Source organism: Myotis daubentonii, chromosome 11 (assembly GCF_963259705.1).
Source record: "Myotis daubentonii chromosome 11, mMyoDau2.1, whole genome shotgun sequence".
Classification (NCBI taxonomy): Eukaryota; Metazoa; Chordata; class Mammalia; order Chiroptera; family Vespertilionidae; genus Myotis; species Myotis daubentonii.
The window spans coordinates 79,260,802-79,276,401 of record NC_081850.1 but is presented as its reverse complement, the minus strand read 5'-3'; the positions used below and the strand labels follow the sequence as shown (position 1 = coordinate 79,276,401).

The window sequence follows — 15,600 nt, the reverse complement described above, 5'->3', positions numbered from 1 at the left end:
CCCTTCTTTTTGGATCTGTGCCCAGAAGTGAAGTCACTAGATCCTTGTTTTTCCCTTCTTAATTAATAAGTTCCTTGGGAGTGATACTCTGAGACTATATAAATATCCTGTTACTCTTCACACGTTCACTCACTAGTTTTAGCATCCCCCGATCTTATCTGAATCAAGTATTACTCCAATGTTGCCAAATGGAAATTTCCTTTGCATCATTCCCTCTACATTGATTGGCTGGCATTCCACCGTGGGAAATAACTTTCCCATATCTCCCACTTATTTATGGGTATGGACTCATTTTATTCATGGGGTTATAGTTCTTTACTCCATGGTCACCATTGCTCTGAGCAATACTCTCCCATATAACTCTCCAGAGCGCCAGTTTGGGGAAATGCGGGGACGTTCTGTATTGCCTTGTCACCACCAAGAAATCCCAGCGTGCAGCCTTACTTCCCTAAATGGAGATCACTTTCCTGCCCATGTATTCCTGTAGTTAAACTGGAACCCCTTTTTTGGATACTTCTCCCGCACAAACCACCTGAGCAGCTCCGCCCCGCGGAAACTACATTTCCCAGAAGCCTCCGCGCGTCGCGTCATCAGCGAGCGCGGCTTTCGCGCGCGAAGCCGGCAATGGAGCGGCTGTGGTGACGGCGGCGGCGATATGGCGGACCCGCTGAGCGTCGGCGTGAACCTGGAGGCCTTCTCCCAGGCCATCAGTGCCATCCAGGCGCTGCGCTCCAGCGTGAGCAGGGTGTTCGACTGCCTGAAGGATGGCATGCGCAACAAGGAGACGCTGGAGGGCCGGGAGAAGGCCTTCATCGCGCACTTCCAGGACAACCTGCACTCGGTCAACCGGGACCTCAAGTAGGTACCGGCCGAGGGGGCCGGGGGCCCGGCCCGGCGCGCACCGTCCCGCCCCCGCGCGAGTCTCCCTCCTCGGGGACTGCTCCCCGTTTCCGCCTCCACGCCTCTGCCGGCCCCTCGGCGGCACCGCGTCCCCGCCTCCGCGTGCTCGTCTCCCTGCCCCGGGCCTCGGTGTCCTGGCCGCCGCCGCCCGGGCCCCTTCGGGGTCGTGGGGTTCCTCCCGAGGAGACACGCCCCCCATGAACCGCTCGCACTGCAGCCGGGCAGGCCCTCACCCGCAGCCCTCTGTGCCCCGGCGGCCTCACCCACCTGCGGCTGGCCCTGCCCCAAGCCCAGGGGCACCCACCTGAGGAGCCCTCATTCCTCGCCGTGGACCTGGATTCATCGGGGCCCCCTGTCCCGCCCCCCACAGCACAGAAAGGCCACCGTCAGCCTTTCCCTCCCCCCTCCAGCACCCTCCTCTCCCCCTCCACTCCCCTCCCCCTCCAGCACCCTCCCCTCCCCCTCCTCTCCCCTCCCTGGTCCGGCCCAGTTCCCTCCCCAGGGGAGAGCCAGGCTCAGGTGTAACAGCGGAATCACTTCACCTCCCTTCACTTATTACAGCGGTTCTCAACCTGGGCTGCACATTAGAATCACCCGGGCATCTTTTTAAAATCCTGATGTCTGGGCCTCATCCGCCGGAAATTCGGTTTCTTTGTTACTAATGCTGTGGCCCCACCCCATCACAAAGACACAGAATTTCCGGAGGATGGGGCCCGGAAATCAGGATTTTAAAAAGATGCCCAGGTGATTCCCAGGTGCAGCCCAGGTTGAGAACCACTGGCTTATTAGCTTGTGGTCCTTTGAAGGCGAAGGATTGTGCATTTCTTTCTCTTTCGTGCAGGTTAACCTTCACTCCTTCCACATTGTAAGGGGTGGTGTGAGAATGAAGCGGGAGGACGTGTGTAAAACGCACAGCGGAGGCACCTTTAACTGGCTAGGTCCTCAGGTTGTCTTCCCTTCCGTGAGAGAGCCAGCCCTGCCCGCGGACGGTCTTGTTCGCCGTTCCGGATTTCCGCATTTTATTTCTCAGAACTGAGCCGAGCAGGGAAAGGCCCTCCTTTGAATCCTGGGGTGGTTAGATTCTTTTTTCTCAACTTGTCTCCCCGAGGAAGCAGATGGAAGAGGGAGGTAGAGCCGAGGAGGAGGTGGTGGCCAAGTGATGGGTGCCTCTTCCATCCCCCCGAAGTAGGTGCCTTCTCTTTTGGGGGGAAGCCAGGGAATCGCACCCCCTCCTCAGCTCGCACATCGCGTGCCGCTCTCCGGCACCGCCCGTCACTACTCTCCCGCTCGCTCGAGGGGCCGCGTGGGTCACCCTTCCTTTCCTCGCTTCCGTGTCCTCCCGGTTTGCTTCCCTTTGCAATGTTCAGGAGGCTGCAGCCCCTCACCGCCTTGGAGCTTAGGAAGGTCTGCATTGCCCCTTTGCCTTCTTAGATCTTTCTACGAGGAGAAGGTGACGGGAGCTTCTGAAGGAACGTGGCACGAGCAGTGGCTCCTGGGGATGGTTTGGGACGGCCCCTCGGACCCCGGGCCCCTGGGACGGTGCTCCTGGAACGTCCTTTCCCTTGGCTCACTGTCCCAGTTTCTCGGGAGTTTTCCCGCGAGACTGGCGCAGCCCCTCTGTAGGGCCTTCCCCGTCCATTTGTTTATTTTCTCTCTCCTTTGTTTTGTTAAGTTTTGCCATCTGTGAGGCACCAGGTACAAATCTATCCCTGCATGAACGGCAGGTAATCATCATTTATTCAGGTACTTGCTGTTCTGCCAAATGTGACGATCTGTTTGGGGGCCTGGAGACTCAGTGAGGAGCAGTGTTTCATTTACCACCTTTGAAAAATGCCGGGGTGCCACGCAGAGAATGATGCGAGTTGTAAACGCCCAGTGTCAGGCGTCTTACTGACTCAGGTGCTCTTAACTTTCCACCTCCTTTGGGATGGCGCCTGAGAGCCGGGTTTTAAAATAAGATAAGTGCCCAAGTAGGGGTTTTCTTGATTGTTCCCAATCTTTTTCACCCAAAAAGCTCTTCTTTTTGGGGGGCTTCTGACGGGCGTTGAAGAGCAGTCCTTGACCACTGTGGTGGCGAGCGCTCGCCTTTCCGGGGACTCAGGTTTGCTCTCCCTGCTCCTTTTCAGCGAGCTGGAGCGTCTGAGCAACCTGGTCGGCAAGCCGTCGGAGAACCACCCGCTCCATAACAGCGGCCTGCTGAGCCTGGACCCCGTGCAGGACAAAACTCCCCTCTACAGCCAGCTCCTCCAAGCCTACAAGTGGTCAAACAAGGTAAGGCGGCCAATGTAGGGAGAGCCAGGTTTCTCAGGTTCATGAGTGCGGAGGTGAGGGTACGTTTTTATTTCTTTTTTGTTCTTGATTCAGCCTGGGGTTACAGAGTTGGAAGTTTTAGAGTTTCCCTGTGAGCTCGTGTCCTTTGAAGTCCTTGGAGGTTTTTGAGGCTTAGTCATGATGCTCAGGTAATTAAATTAAAAAATCTAAGGTGTATTTAACCTGGAGGCTGACTAAGGAAGCAGCTTTGTTTTGTTTTGTTTTGTTTTGTTTTCAATCCTCACCTGAGGATATGATTTTTATTGATTTTAGAGAGGGAAAGAGAGAAACATCGATGGGTTGCCTTCCATAGGTGCCCCGACTAGGATTTGAACCCACAACCTAGGTATGTGCCCTGACAGGGAATTGAAACCACAACCCTTTGGTGTATGGGACAATGCTCCAACCACATGAGCCACCGACCTGGGCTGTAGGAAGCAGCTTTTATGAACCCCTTGAAAAAAAAATTATATATGGCTAATATGCCAAGTGTCCGTCCGACTGGTAGATACGACGTGCACTGACCACCAGGGTGCAGACACTCAATGCAGGAGCTGCTGAGCTGCAATGACTTGGCAGCAGTGATTCTTGGGTGACACACCCCGAAACTAGAGAGGAGGGAGCCCGATTCCTCACGGGGCCTCGCGATTCCACCTTCGGCTGTGGGTCATGTTGTTGCTGGGGCACTCTCAGCCCTGAATCTGGTTTATGCACACTTGCATTTGCATTCCACACCCTGTATGACAGCAACTTTGCAGAGTGCCCTCTCGCACTCCGGGACCCCTTGCGGGATGTTGGAGAGCTGGTTTCAGCCTGATCCCCACAGGCCAGGCTGACGCCCTTCGAGCTGCAGCACCACCCCAGGTGCAGCTGGCTGGGGAGGGACCACTGGAGGTGGGCTCCAGGGTGTGTCTGGCCCCTCTCGCCCAGTCCTGCCCCACTGGCCACCTTCTAACTAATTTCCTTTCAATGTGCATGAATTTGTGCACCGGGGCACTAGTGTACAAAATAATATTGTGGACCCTTTTCCTGGGGAAGATGTTCTGGCTTCGTCAGCTTCTCAGAGGGGCCCTGGCCCCCACAAGGTGAAGGCTTGGTGGTCTACACGTTCAGCCCTCAGCGTTGTCGCCGCTTGTACTGTCGTTCCCTGTCCTCGGTGAGGAGCATCTGGAGTGCTGTTCGGTAGATTTCTCTCTACTTCTCTCTAATCACGTTAGGCTCCATCTGAGGGAGACTGTCCTGTACATGCGTCACAGAATTTGCTACTTATGGTTTCCTCAGCCTGCAGGCCGGGGCAGAGACCCCCCAGGGCAGCTGAGAAAGGAAAACTGAACTGTAGTCTAAAGATAACAGGTGCCCGGCCGGCACGGCTCAGTGGTTGAGCATCGATCTGTGAACCAGGAGGTCACGGTTCGATTCCCCTTCAGGGCACATGCCCGGGTTGTGGGCTCGATCCCCAGTAGGAGGCAGCCAATCCATGATTCTCTCATTATTGATGTTTCTATCTCCCTCTCCTCTCCCTTCCTCTCTAAAATCAATAAAAAATATTAAGAAAAAATAAAGGTAACAGGAACAGTTAGGTTCATAGCCTGGGAGCAGTTTGTTTATTGACAAGTTCCTTTTGTTTGGGTGCTGTGTATTTTTTTTTCCTTGCTGATAAAAAGGGAGAATATATGTTTGGAATGATTTTGGAAGCATTTCTCTTTAGTCTGCGCCACCTCCCTGGAGACAGCTGCTCTGCCCACCCCCCCACTCCCCCACACCCCTGCCCCAGTTACCCATTTTTTTCTCCTCTTTCCTATCGGCCGTGCCCCTCAGGTCTTGGATGACAGATGAGCTTGGATAGTTTTTTCCTTTTGCAGAGTTTCTTCTTTGAGCTTCTCTTCTCTCTGGGGGCATTTAGTATCCTTTGGTTTTATTTATTTATTTATTTATTTATTTATTTATTTATTTATTTATATATTTTATTGATTTTTTACAGAGAGGAAGGGAGAGGGATAGAGAGTTAGAAACATCAATCAGCTGCCTCCTGCACATCTCCCACTGGGGATGTGCCCGCAACCCAGGTACATGCCCTTGACCGGAATCGAACCCGGGACCTTTCAGTCCGCAGGCCGACGCTCTATCCACTGAGCCAAACCGGTTTCGGCAGTAGTATCCTTCGGTTTTAGAAGTGATTGATCGTGGGGTACTAAAGAAGGAGCCTGGGTCTCGGATGCGTACATTTAGCCTCTAAGGCTTGTCCCGCAAACTCTGGGCTGCTGGTGGCACACTCAGTTTGGTGTTGAGGATCGGGGTGCCCAGGTGCTGTGGGGATCTGTCACTCTCTTGCCCTCTAGGCCCACTCTCCTGGGTTGGCCTGATCTCCACGTGGTAGAAGAGATAGCTCTGCAGTTGTAGGTTTGCATAGTCCTTAAAGTAGGTGAGTGGTGTCCACATCAGACCCTGGCAGAGGGTCTGGCCCTGCTTGGTAAGTGTCCCCAAGACAGTTCATTAAATCCAGGCGGTGGGATTCTCTGATTGGCCAACACAGCTCACGGGAGCACAGGAAGCACAGGAAGTGGGGCTCCTTGGAGTTGGAGAGAGGCAGTTCCCAAAAGGGGGTGTGCAGGCCGACAAAAAAATACTCTGTGTCTGTTGCAGTTGCCAAGGCCAGACCCGAGACTGTCCAGCCCTTCACGACTGCACTGCCCCTCGCTGTCCTGTGGCGCCTCCTTGTTTCCCAGGGCTTCTCTCGGGTGTCCACAGGAGTTCACCTGGGGGCGGGGGGGGGGGGGGGGGGGCGGGGCGGGGCGGGGCCAGTCAGCGCATGGCGGGGCTGACTTCTGGGCGGACTCCTCGTCTGCTTCTTGGTGTTTGGACGTGGGAGCCGGGTCGAGGTATCACGTGGGTAAAGTTGTTCTTGGAACTTGCTAGAGCAATGGAGACTTGTCAGCAGTGGGAACACTTAGCTGATCCTGAAACCACAAGTGACTGGGACTCTAGTGACTGGTTTTAAATGGAAATGATGATGCTTAACTTTTGAATGAAGGTAGCTTCATTACTCAATGAATTTAATAGTTGGAGTATGAAAATAGAAGTGCCTGCCCTGCCCCCTGCCCTCCCCCAAGGTGGTGGAAAGGAGGTCGTATTAAGGGAAAGAAATATGTGTATGGAAGCTCTTGTTCTGGTGATGCTGCAGGTTGAAATAGATGGAGACATTGATGAGATTGCCTCATGAACGAGAAGAGAGAACAAGGGTAAGGGTTTCTTATGTGCATTTCTTTAAAAACGGGAGAAGTGACCCCAAGGAATAAGCCAGCCAGTGTTCTAATTCTCAGCTGGGGCTATGGAAGCAGCAAGTGACTACGTATGTTCATCATGTGTTAATTTCGCCTCTCCTGCAAGTGAAGGGCTTTTTAATTGCTGGGCTTTCAGCGCTCATCACTTCAGCCTCACAGCTTCAACCAGCAAGTGCGTTCCTGTGTGAGGGGAAGTTGGGGAGAGCCTGCCGCTGGCAGCTCTGGCGCTGGCTGAGGGGGAGGAAGCGCGGAAGCGATGCCACCCATTATGTGATGAACTCTCCGTCTTAAGCGCTAGTGGCCGTAGAAAAGTCTCGTTCATGCCTAATAACAAATTATTTTCTTTAGGGGATTTTGTGATTTTTGTAGAGTCAGTTGGAATATTAATTACGTGGTAGTTGGCATGATTGTTAGGATAACACATTTAAAAATTAATCTCATCTAATGAAATGATGTCAAGTTGCTGTGAGCAGCACTTTTCCATGCTGAATGGGGAGGGAACTCGCTTTTAACTCTGGGGCTCCTGTAGCTGACGGTTCTGTGGGATGACAAGCTCCGGTGGAGGACAAGAATAATTGGCGGCAGCGCTGCTCGCTGCAGTCGTCGGCGCACTTTCTATCGCTCGTTCTGCTCAGAAATGCGAGGCTGAGACGGGCTCATCCTGAGGTCCCGCTCCGAAGGCCTCAGCGTCCTGGGCACAGGCTTCAGTTTGGGGCTGGACTTCTCTCCTTTATTGGGGGCCGAAGGCTGCTGGTTTAAGGCCTGCCCAGCAGGTAGAGACTTCAGCCTTTCTCTGGAGCAGCCAAGACCCAGCAGCCACTCTCCCCTGTGTGTGTGTGTGTGTGGGGAGGGGGGGCCGGGGGGGGGGCAGGAGGAGGATGCAGGGAGAGTAGCGGGAGCCGCTGCCGGTGCCTCTTACGTTTCTACACGCTTAATTTTACATGTTTGCTAGAGAAAAACCCCTTTTATTCCGAGAGTGTGTCCACTTGGAAAGTCCCACACATTTCCCCTGCTCTGCCCGCCCAACTGTTCTTACAGAATCTAGTTCCTTAATGGCTTTCCGTGACCGGGACGCTCATCTCTCCCATCTGCCATGCTTCGGCACCGGGGAGCGAACAGGGTGGCATTGTTTAAGTTGCGACACAGCCTTTCCTTTAGGGACCTGTCCTTTAAGCCCCGGAGAGGTGCTGTGTCTGTGGATCCTGTGGGAGTTGCTGCGCCGACCCCGGTGCCTGGTGTACAGTAAGCATTCAGCTGAAATGCCTTGAATGAATGAGAGGATGAGTAAGAGCTCCTACTGTTGCATTTTTAATTTACGACCCCTTCTGTGGTCTGCTTGCTGGCATTTTTGATGAGGTGGATAGGGGCATTTTTATTTCCGGCCAGTCCTGAGAACCTGGCCGTGTCACTTGTGGCGAAAGGCCTGAGGCCCGCGCGGCAGGCGTGGCTGGGCTCCAGAGGGGAATTGGGAAGGACGGGATGAGGTCAGCCGATGAGCCGGGGATAAGCTCCGAGGGCTGAGGTTGGCATTTTCTCTGTGTCTCTGCCGCCCGGTGTGCCCTTTCTGAGAGCCGGTTGGCAGCCAGTGCTTTGGAGGGGATGGGACTTGGTGGAATCCTGGAGTTGACTGAGTCAGGCTTGTGAGCCGATCACCTGATGTCAGGGGTCCTGTGGCAGCTGTCACTTTGGCAGCAGCGTCACTTGCCAGCCATACGCTAATGACACCTCACTGTCACCAGCCTGACCGCTCCCCTGACACCCAGACCGTGGGTCCAAGTGGCTGCGGGCATCTGCACTCGGCGACTTCCAGGCCTCTCCGAGTGGGTCCAGAGCTAAAATCCTGCGCCCACTGCCTGCTGCTCATGGTGGGCACCTTCTCAGCCAGGTGCCCAGACCTCACACCTTCTGACTAGGATCTGCTGATTCCCTCTCTTTAACCTCCATCTCCAGCCTCTCCATCTCCACCGCTGCTGCCTGAGCAGGCCCCACTGGTGCGGGCGATGCTGAGCTCCCGTCTCGTCTGTTTCCCACCTGCCTCGCTCCGGGTCTGTGTAGACACCCGCTCCCAGTGCTCTCCTCTGCCGTCCTCAGGACTCAGCCCAGCGCCCGGGCTGGCATTTGGAGGCATGTGGTCATTGTGCTCAGGGCCCCGAGTCCAGAGCAGACAACCCCGGGCCAGATTCCCTGGCCTCCGCCTCCTCAGCTGTCACATGGATGAGCGGTCCTGCCTCTCGGGAACTTGTGAGGACGGCGTGAGCACTGCACTGGAGTGTTAAGCGCAGAGCCCAGCAGCTTACTGTTAACTCTTAGTCCCTTAGGTCTCAGCTTAGCTGCTACCTCCTCTGGGAAGTCTTCTGAGATGTACTCAAATCAGGTGCCCCTGTGTTCGCACCTGTCATTGCTTTTATCCCACTCTGCCTGTTCGTCATCCTCACAAGATTAAGCCTTGTCCTATGTTAAGACTTAGACAACTTTGGAAGGTTATCTAACACCTTAGAGCCTCAGTCTGCGGGACTGTGAAATGGGCATAATACCGATCTCCTAGGATTGGTCTGCGAGGCTAATGGGAAAATGTGTGTAAAGTTTCTAGCTTGGGGCAGGCTACTTAGTGGCATTTAAATAGCAGCTGTTGGTAGTAGCTATTTCCCATGTGTCCGAAAACAGCATTGGATGGCTCAGTGGAAGCCTCTAAATCTCTTCTCTTTCCTTTTTAGAGTCTTTGTGTTTTTTCCCTGTAGAATCTGCTTCTGTGTATTTCACCTTGACTTTGTTCAGATGGTTGTTGGCCACAGGAGAACGGAAGGGGAAGTGAGGCTTCATCCTGAACTCTCTGGCCTCTGTACCCTAATCTCAGGGTCCTGGGCCGGGCCAGGCTGCTGCCCTGTGAGGGAGGGAGCGGCGTGTCCTGGCCCAGCCCAGCACGCTGCCCTTGGCTTCTGGAGCTCGTCTGCCTCCCCCTCGCCCCGCGGGCTTTGCTGCATCACTTGTTCCTGGAGGCTCCAGCTCACTGCAGCCTCCGGGGCTTGGCGGGGCCATTCCCTGGGCCAGCGCTTCGGCTCAGCCTCTGCTTTTCCTTGAACTCCCCGAGAGCCCCCTCTCCCGGGACAGCTTACTCATCCAGTAGGTTCTGGCAAGGCAGTGCCGTGTGCCTCCCCCTTTGGAGCAGCGTCAGCGTGCCCTCAGCCCTGTGGATGCAGGCGCCTTCGGAGCCTGCAGCTCTATTTGTGGCTGCTCTGCGAGGCGCCGTCCCTCTGCCAGGAGCACAGTGTACCTTCCCGAGTGTGCTCTCTCGCTTCCTCCTCCAGCCACATCGAATGTTGCTGAGAGAAGCTTCCATGGGACCGGGCAGGGCCGATCTCTGGCTTTGCCCACGGCCTCTAGCGGCTGCCCTGTCACACTGTGCTGTGGCTGCTCGCGCTTCAGGTCTGTCCCCCCTTCTCCAGGGCTGGGGTTCTGCATCACCTTCCAGCACCTCGAGTCTAGTACATAGAAGGATTTAGTAATTGAGGTCCCCCTGCCGTATTTCCAAACAGACTCTCGGAACTGTGCCTCCTTTGTGTCAGATCCCAGGGAACCTCAGCGATCACGTAGGTCATCACCCTCATTTTATAGAGAGAGTGACCGTCCCAGGCGCCCTGCCACCCTCTGCCTGAGCCCTGCAGTGCCGAGTGGCTTGGACAGACTGAGTGGCCAGAAAAGCAGAGGTTTCTCCCACCGCTGAGGCCGTTACAGCGCTGCCTTTCCCTGTGGTGTTGTGGCTGCCAATCCCGGCAGTGTAGCAGGCGCAGTGGGCAGTCCACATGGTACATCAGGGGACCAGCAGGGATCGGAGCGATCCAGTGACCGCTGCCGTCTGTGCAGAGCAAGCTGTGCAGGCCCAGCCCGCGGGAACGTGGCTCAGGGCCTTACCTTGACCTCCAGAGCCAGCAGCCCAGCCCCTTAGTTTTTAGAGGCAGGCGCCCTCAGCTGCTTTGAGCTCTGAATACGGTAAATTGGGATCATAGCAACTAACTGGCATCTTTGCTGGGCGTTTCATGGAGAGAAAGGGACTGCCTTGATCCCTTACTGACAGGGGTGGGGACACTAAGGGTGGCTGTGTAAGGATCAGACCACTCCCCCGCTTTTCCTTTTTTAAATATATTTTTATTTTTATTTCAGAGAGGAAGGGAGAGGAAGAGAGAGATAGAAACATCCGTGAGGGAATCATTGATTGGCTGCCTCCTGCACGTTGGACTGAGCCTGCAACCCAGGCATGCGCCCTTGAGCAGAATCGAACTTGGGATCCTTTGGTCCGCAGGCCGACGCTCTATCCATTGAGCCAAACCGGCTAGGGCCTTTTTTCCTTTTTAACAGGAATTGTACTGAGTCCTCCAGATGCCGGTTGTTCTTACCTTTTCCTCATTTGCATGCGTCTGTGTGTCTCAGGTTGAAGAGTGACTCTGTACCGTTGTTATTCTCCGTCAGTAGGCTACTCTGATTATGGATAGCTTGTCAGTAGTTGCCGCCACTAAGCGTTCTGGGCTCGGCTGTCTCCTGATGGCACGTGGTGCATTTTGCAGGGAGAGGGCAGGTTCGGAGTGTGTGCATACCTTCACGTGCCAGAAAATTCACTTGTTGTAAATGCTCCATCATATTCATTTCCAAACTGCGTTTGAGTAGTGTGCTTTTCTCGCTAGGAAAATATCTAATCCATCTAGCCCTGGGGTGGGCAAACTTTTTGACTCGAGGGCCACAATGGGTTCTTAAACTGGACCGGAGGGCTGGAACAAAAGCATGGATGGAGTGTTTGTGTGAACTAATATAAATTCAAAGTAAACATCATTATATAAAAGGGTACGGTCTTTTTTTTCAATAGTTTTATTCATTTCAAACGGCCGGATCCGGCCCGCGGGCCGTAGTTTGACCATGGCTGATCTAGCCAGTACGTGTTTGCTGAGCACCTATTATGTTCCTGGCACAATGAACGAAACTGATCAATTCCCATCTTCTTGGAACTTAGACTATATCCAATTCTCTGACTTGATCATAGAAGTTAAGTGCCACGCCACCTGATTTTAATAATAATTCCTGGCTCTGTTGCTGATCCTTTTTCTTCTTTAGTCAGTGACCTTTATATGCCTCGGTTTACCAGTCTTTTAAAAAAAATATCTCTTTGTTGATATTAGAGAGAGAGGAAAGGAGAGGAGTGGGAGAGAGAGAGAGAGAGAGAGAGAGAGAGAGAGAGAGAGAGAGAGAGAGAGAGAGAAACATCGATGAGAGAGAAACATGGATCGGCTGCCTCCCTCATACTTCCTACTGGGGATTGAGCCTGCGACCTGGGCATTAAACTGGCCACCTCTTGATGCATGGGATGCCGCTCAACTAACCGAGCCCACGCCCAGGGCAGTTACCAGTCTTCACTGTCAGAAAGGAGCATCACTCGTGGAGTCCTGGCTGACTTGGTTGGCGGATGTAACTTCATGTCTGAACAGAAAGGGAATTTTGTCTTGTCGTCCTGATATCTTAAACAGCATCCTGTTTATAGCTCGGTGCATCTTAATTCTGTCCCATGCTGAATGCAAATGCAAATTTTTTGCTAGTAACACACACTTTTCTGGTTTGTTTGCATGGCACCAGTTTGCCCTTATCTTACTCAGCAGAAGCTGTGTTTGTTTTAAGGGGTTCTCACTGGTTTTGAGAGAACAGTAAGGACATATCTTACATTTGTGTCCAGAGGGAAAAAGCAGTCGTTCGGTCGGCTTGACACCTTGGGCTTCATCCCAGGCCAGTCGGTCTGTCTCTGTTCTAGGAGAACTCTGCGTGTTCTTCGTCACGTGGTTTGGTGACTGTGGCAGCGGGTACTACACGTGTGTTATTCCCTGTATATGACGGGGTCTGTTTAAATTTCATTTCGGTGCCTGGAGCCCTGAAGGTTGATTTTGCATGTGGTGGGATTGGCCTGATGCACCAGCTTTAGTCCCTCACCCAGGGGCAGGAGCAGGCCAGGCGGGGCGCCGCTGGGGGCACTGCTCCCTCCGATGGCCTGGCTGCCCGCCCGCTGTCTATCCTATCATCTCTCTCACCATTTCAACTTACACTTTATAGTTCAGTTCGTCTCCCGGAGTTGAATGCATTGATTCAAATCCTACATCATCCTTGGGTTTGTGATGAGAATTAGAATCACCCTGAGTCTCAAGATGGAATGACTTCTCGACCTCTGCTGCTCAGGGAGCAGAAACTGATTCAGCGAATGTTGAAGCGTTTTGTTTAAGGGATGGGTGGGAGCACGCTTTCCTTGTAAATTTACTGGGATCGTTTCAGTCTGCTGTAGTTCCTCAGCACGCTTCATCCTCTTCACTTGCAAGATGAGTTTGCAGGCACTTGGCACAGGGTCCGCACATAGTAGGTAGGCACTTGCTGGGTATTAGTTTTTCTTTCATCACTGCAGGTTCCCGTCTGCTGTGCCCTCCACCCACGCACCGAACTCCAGCCAGGGAGACTTCCTGGTTCACTAGGTGGCTTGGAGAGCAAAAATGCTAGCGTTAAATACCTTTAAAGTGTTAAAAGAAGTAACAGAATTCTGGAGGCCAACACGCTCATACCCCTTGCTTTCCCCAGTCTAAACAGGGCAGTCCAGCCCTGGCCGGTGTGGCTCTGTTGGTTGGAGCACCCTCCCATGCACCAGAAGGTTGTTGGTTCAGTTCCCAGTCAGGGCACATGCCCCGGTTTCGGGTCCGATCCCCGGTTGGGGTGCTTATGCGAGGCAACAATCCATGTTCCTCTCTCGCATTGATGTTTCTCTCTCTTTCTCTCCCTTCCTCTCTCTCTAAAAAGAAAGAAAATAAAAATACATTAAAACAGAGCAGTCCAAGTTAACTTTAATTGCTCAGATGAGCTATGACATGGAGATTTTAATGCATTTTCACGGTAGCTCAGCCAGTGTAACCACTTGATCCTGCCGGCAGTTCATTGGGTCCTTGGCCCAGATGCTGTGCTGGACCGTCAGCTCCTAGCAGGCCGCTGTGGGGGTGCTGCTGCTCCGAGGCTCCCCGAGTGGTGGAGCGTTGCCCCTGAGGCCCGGTGCTGGGCGTGCAGAGCTTTCGAGGAAGGTTTCCGAGGCTTCTGGTGAGCAGAGGCGCCCCGAGGGAGTCGCTTTGTGCTGATGAGTCACAGAACGGGCGAGGCCTCACGTCCGCCTCGAGTCTGCTTTGGGTCCTGAAGGAACATTGACAACATCTGCACCCTGGGTGGCTGGAGGGCAGTTCCCGGGGACTACCACTCCCACGCAGCCTTGGGAGGGAGGTGACAGCTGAGAGCTGATGCTCCGTGGGGAGCCGGGAACACCAGGCTTGGGTGAGTGAGGAGGACCAGCAGCCTCAACCCCGTTAGCGCTGGTTTCCAGGGCGGCCGGAGCTGGCACTGCTGTGCTTAGTGTCGTTGCTAATGGACGCGAAGATCCTCCCTCCTGTCCCGCTTCAGCCCCTTCTCTCAGAGCCAGGGCACTTGCAGCTGTCTCCTCCCTGGCCTCTGTCTTTCCCCACGCAGGTCAGGTGCCCTTGACCATGCACGTTTGGTCGCCTACGTTTCCTGCTGAAACTGTGTAGATGATTCCCTTCTCGTGCTCAGGAGTCAGCTGAATGTAGCTGTCCTGCTGACCCTGCAGTGCCCTGGCCCCTGGCACCTGGAGCGCCACGCTCAGCCTGCGTGCCTCCTGCCCTCCCTGAGGCTGTTTCAGTCCCTCCCCCTCCACCCCCCCCTTGTTTGGCTAGTACCTCTCACTTTATCTTTCCAGTTTTGTTTGTAGTCACATACGTGGCTCAGTCTCTCCCAGCTCCCTCTGTGCTCAGCAGCCCTGCCCACCCCGTCAGGGCAGGGTTCACGTTGGACTGTAAGTGCTGACTGTCTGGACAGGGGCAGGGACCCTGTCTGCCTGGTCACTGTGCCCAGCGAGGCCCACCAACAAAACAAACTCACAAAACACTTGAGTTAAATGAGTGGCTTCCTTGTCTGCAGTCACTATTGCAGTGCTGGTTAGCCGTGGCTTTGAGGGGCAGGGGCACAGGTGGGGTTCCAGGCCCACGACTCGCTGGTTTGGGTGGAGTGACACTTGACCGCTGCGTGTCCTGAGCCCGCAGTTGTGGGTGTCTACTTGGTGCGTGTATTCCACTCACGCTTCCTGCTGGAGGGTAATCACATTAAGTTGAGCGTTTTTGGTTCTTAAACTAGTTTGGGGAGACAAACAGAAGGCAGATTATCTTGATTATTCTGAGGCAACTCTGGAAAGGCAGAGAAAGGGTACCGTGTAGGTCACGGAAGAGCCCTCAGCTCCTTCAGCGCTTCACTGGTTCTCATGCACGAAGCGGCATCGTCTCGTCCCACCATAGGCCACGGAGGGCGGCGTGGACAGTGTGAGCTCTGGGCCCACTGCCTGGGTTCAAGTCCCGCTTCCCCGCTGCTCTTGTGGCCTGGGAGCTGCCCTGGTTCCTGCTCTGTAAGATGAGGGGTGGTGCTGGGTCTCGGGGGCGCCGTGAGGTCTCAGAAGATGGCTGGTCCACGTAGCTGGCATCACCACCGTCAGTTCTCTAGGAACCACTCGCCTGGTTTTCCCGAAGAGGGGACTCCGGCTCCTCAAAGTCCAGCCACCTGCCCAGCTCCCGGTAGTCAGGGGCCCAGGAGAGTCAGGTCACCTGCCGCCAGTCCTCTGCTGTGCGGGGCCTCCGCCGTCTCAGCAGCAGGCGGCTGGCCCTGCTTTCCGGGGACCACGGGGGTGTCCTTATGGCGAGGGCCTTGTTGGGAAATGGCTGTTCTTGCAGGAAAAATCCTTGGGTAGAAACTTCCGAAGTGACTCACTTTATTGTGAGGCCTGTGTTGTGAGCATTTGTATAAATCACAAGGGGGCATCTCTGTGGACTGATTCCCTGACTCACCTGCAGTCGTACCTGTTCCGGCTTGGTTCCGTGGTGGCGTTGCCTTTAAGCCTGAGCGGCTAGACTCGAGCAGAAGTTAGCTCTGCCGACCGCGGGGGCGTGGAGTGACCTCTGGTCTGGGTGGAGGCTGCCTGCGTTTCTGCAGGACGGAGCCGTGGCCCCTTCACCTCACCACAGGGACTCCTCACTCTGCCGCGGGGTCT

The 15,600-nt window shown here is 54.4% G+C and overlaps 1 protein-coding gene across 2 annotated transcripts in view; it reads left to right on the top strand.

Annotated features, from left to right (window-relative positions):
• The first annotated feature begins 605 nt into the window (after window positions 1-605).
• MED27 (mediator complex subunit 27) overlaps window positions 606-15,600 on the top strand; it is a 138,646-nt gene continuing 123,651 nt past the window's right edge. For both annotated transcript variants that reach the window (XM_059658370.1, XM_059658369.1), the window contains exons 1-2: window positions 606-858; window positions 3,027-3,171. In XM_059658370.1, the coding sequence (XP_059514353.1) occupies window positions 656-858; window positions 3,027-3,171 (348 nt within the window). In that variant the 5' untranslated portion in view covers window positions 606-655. The remainder of the gene's footprint in view (window positions 859-3,026; window positions 3,172-15,600) is intronic.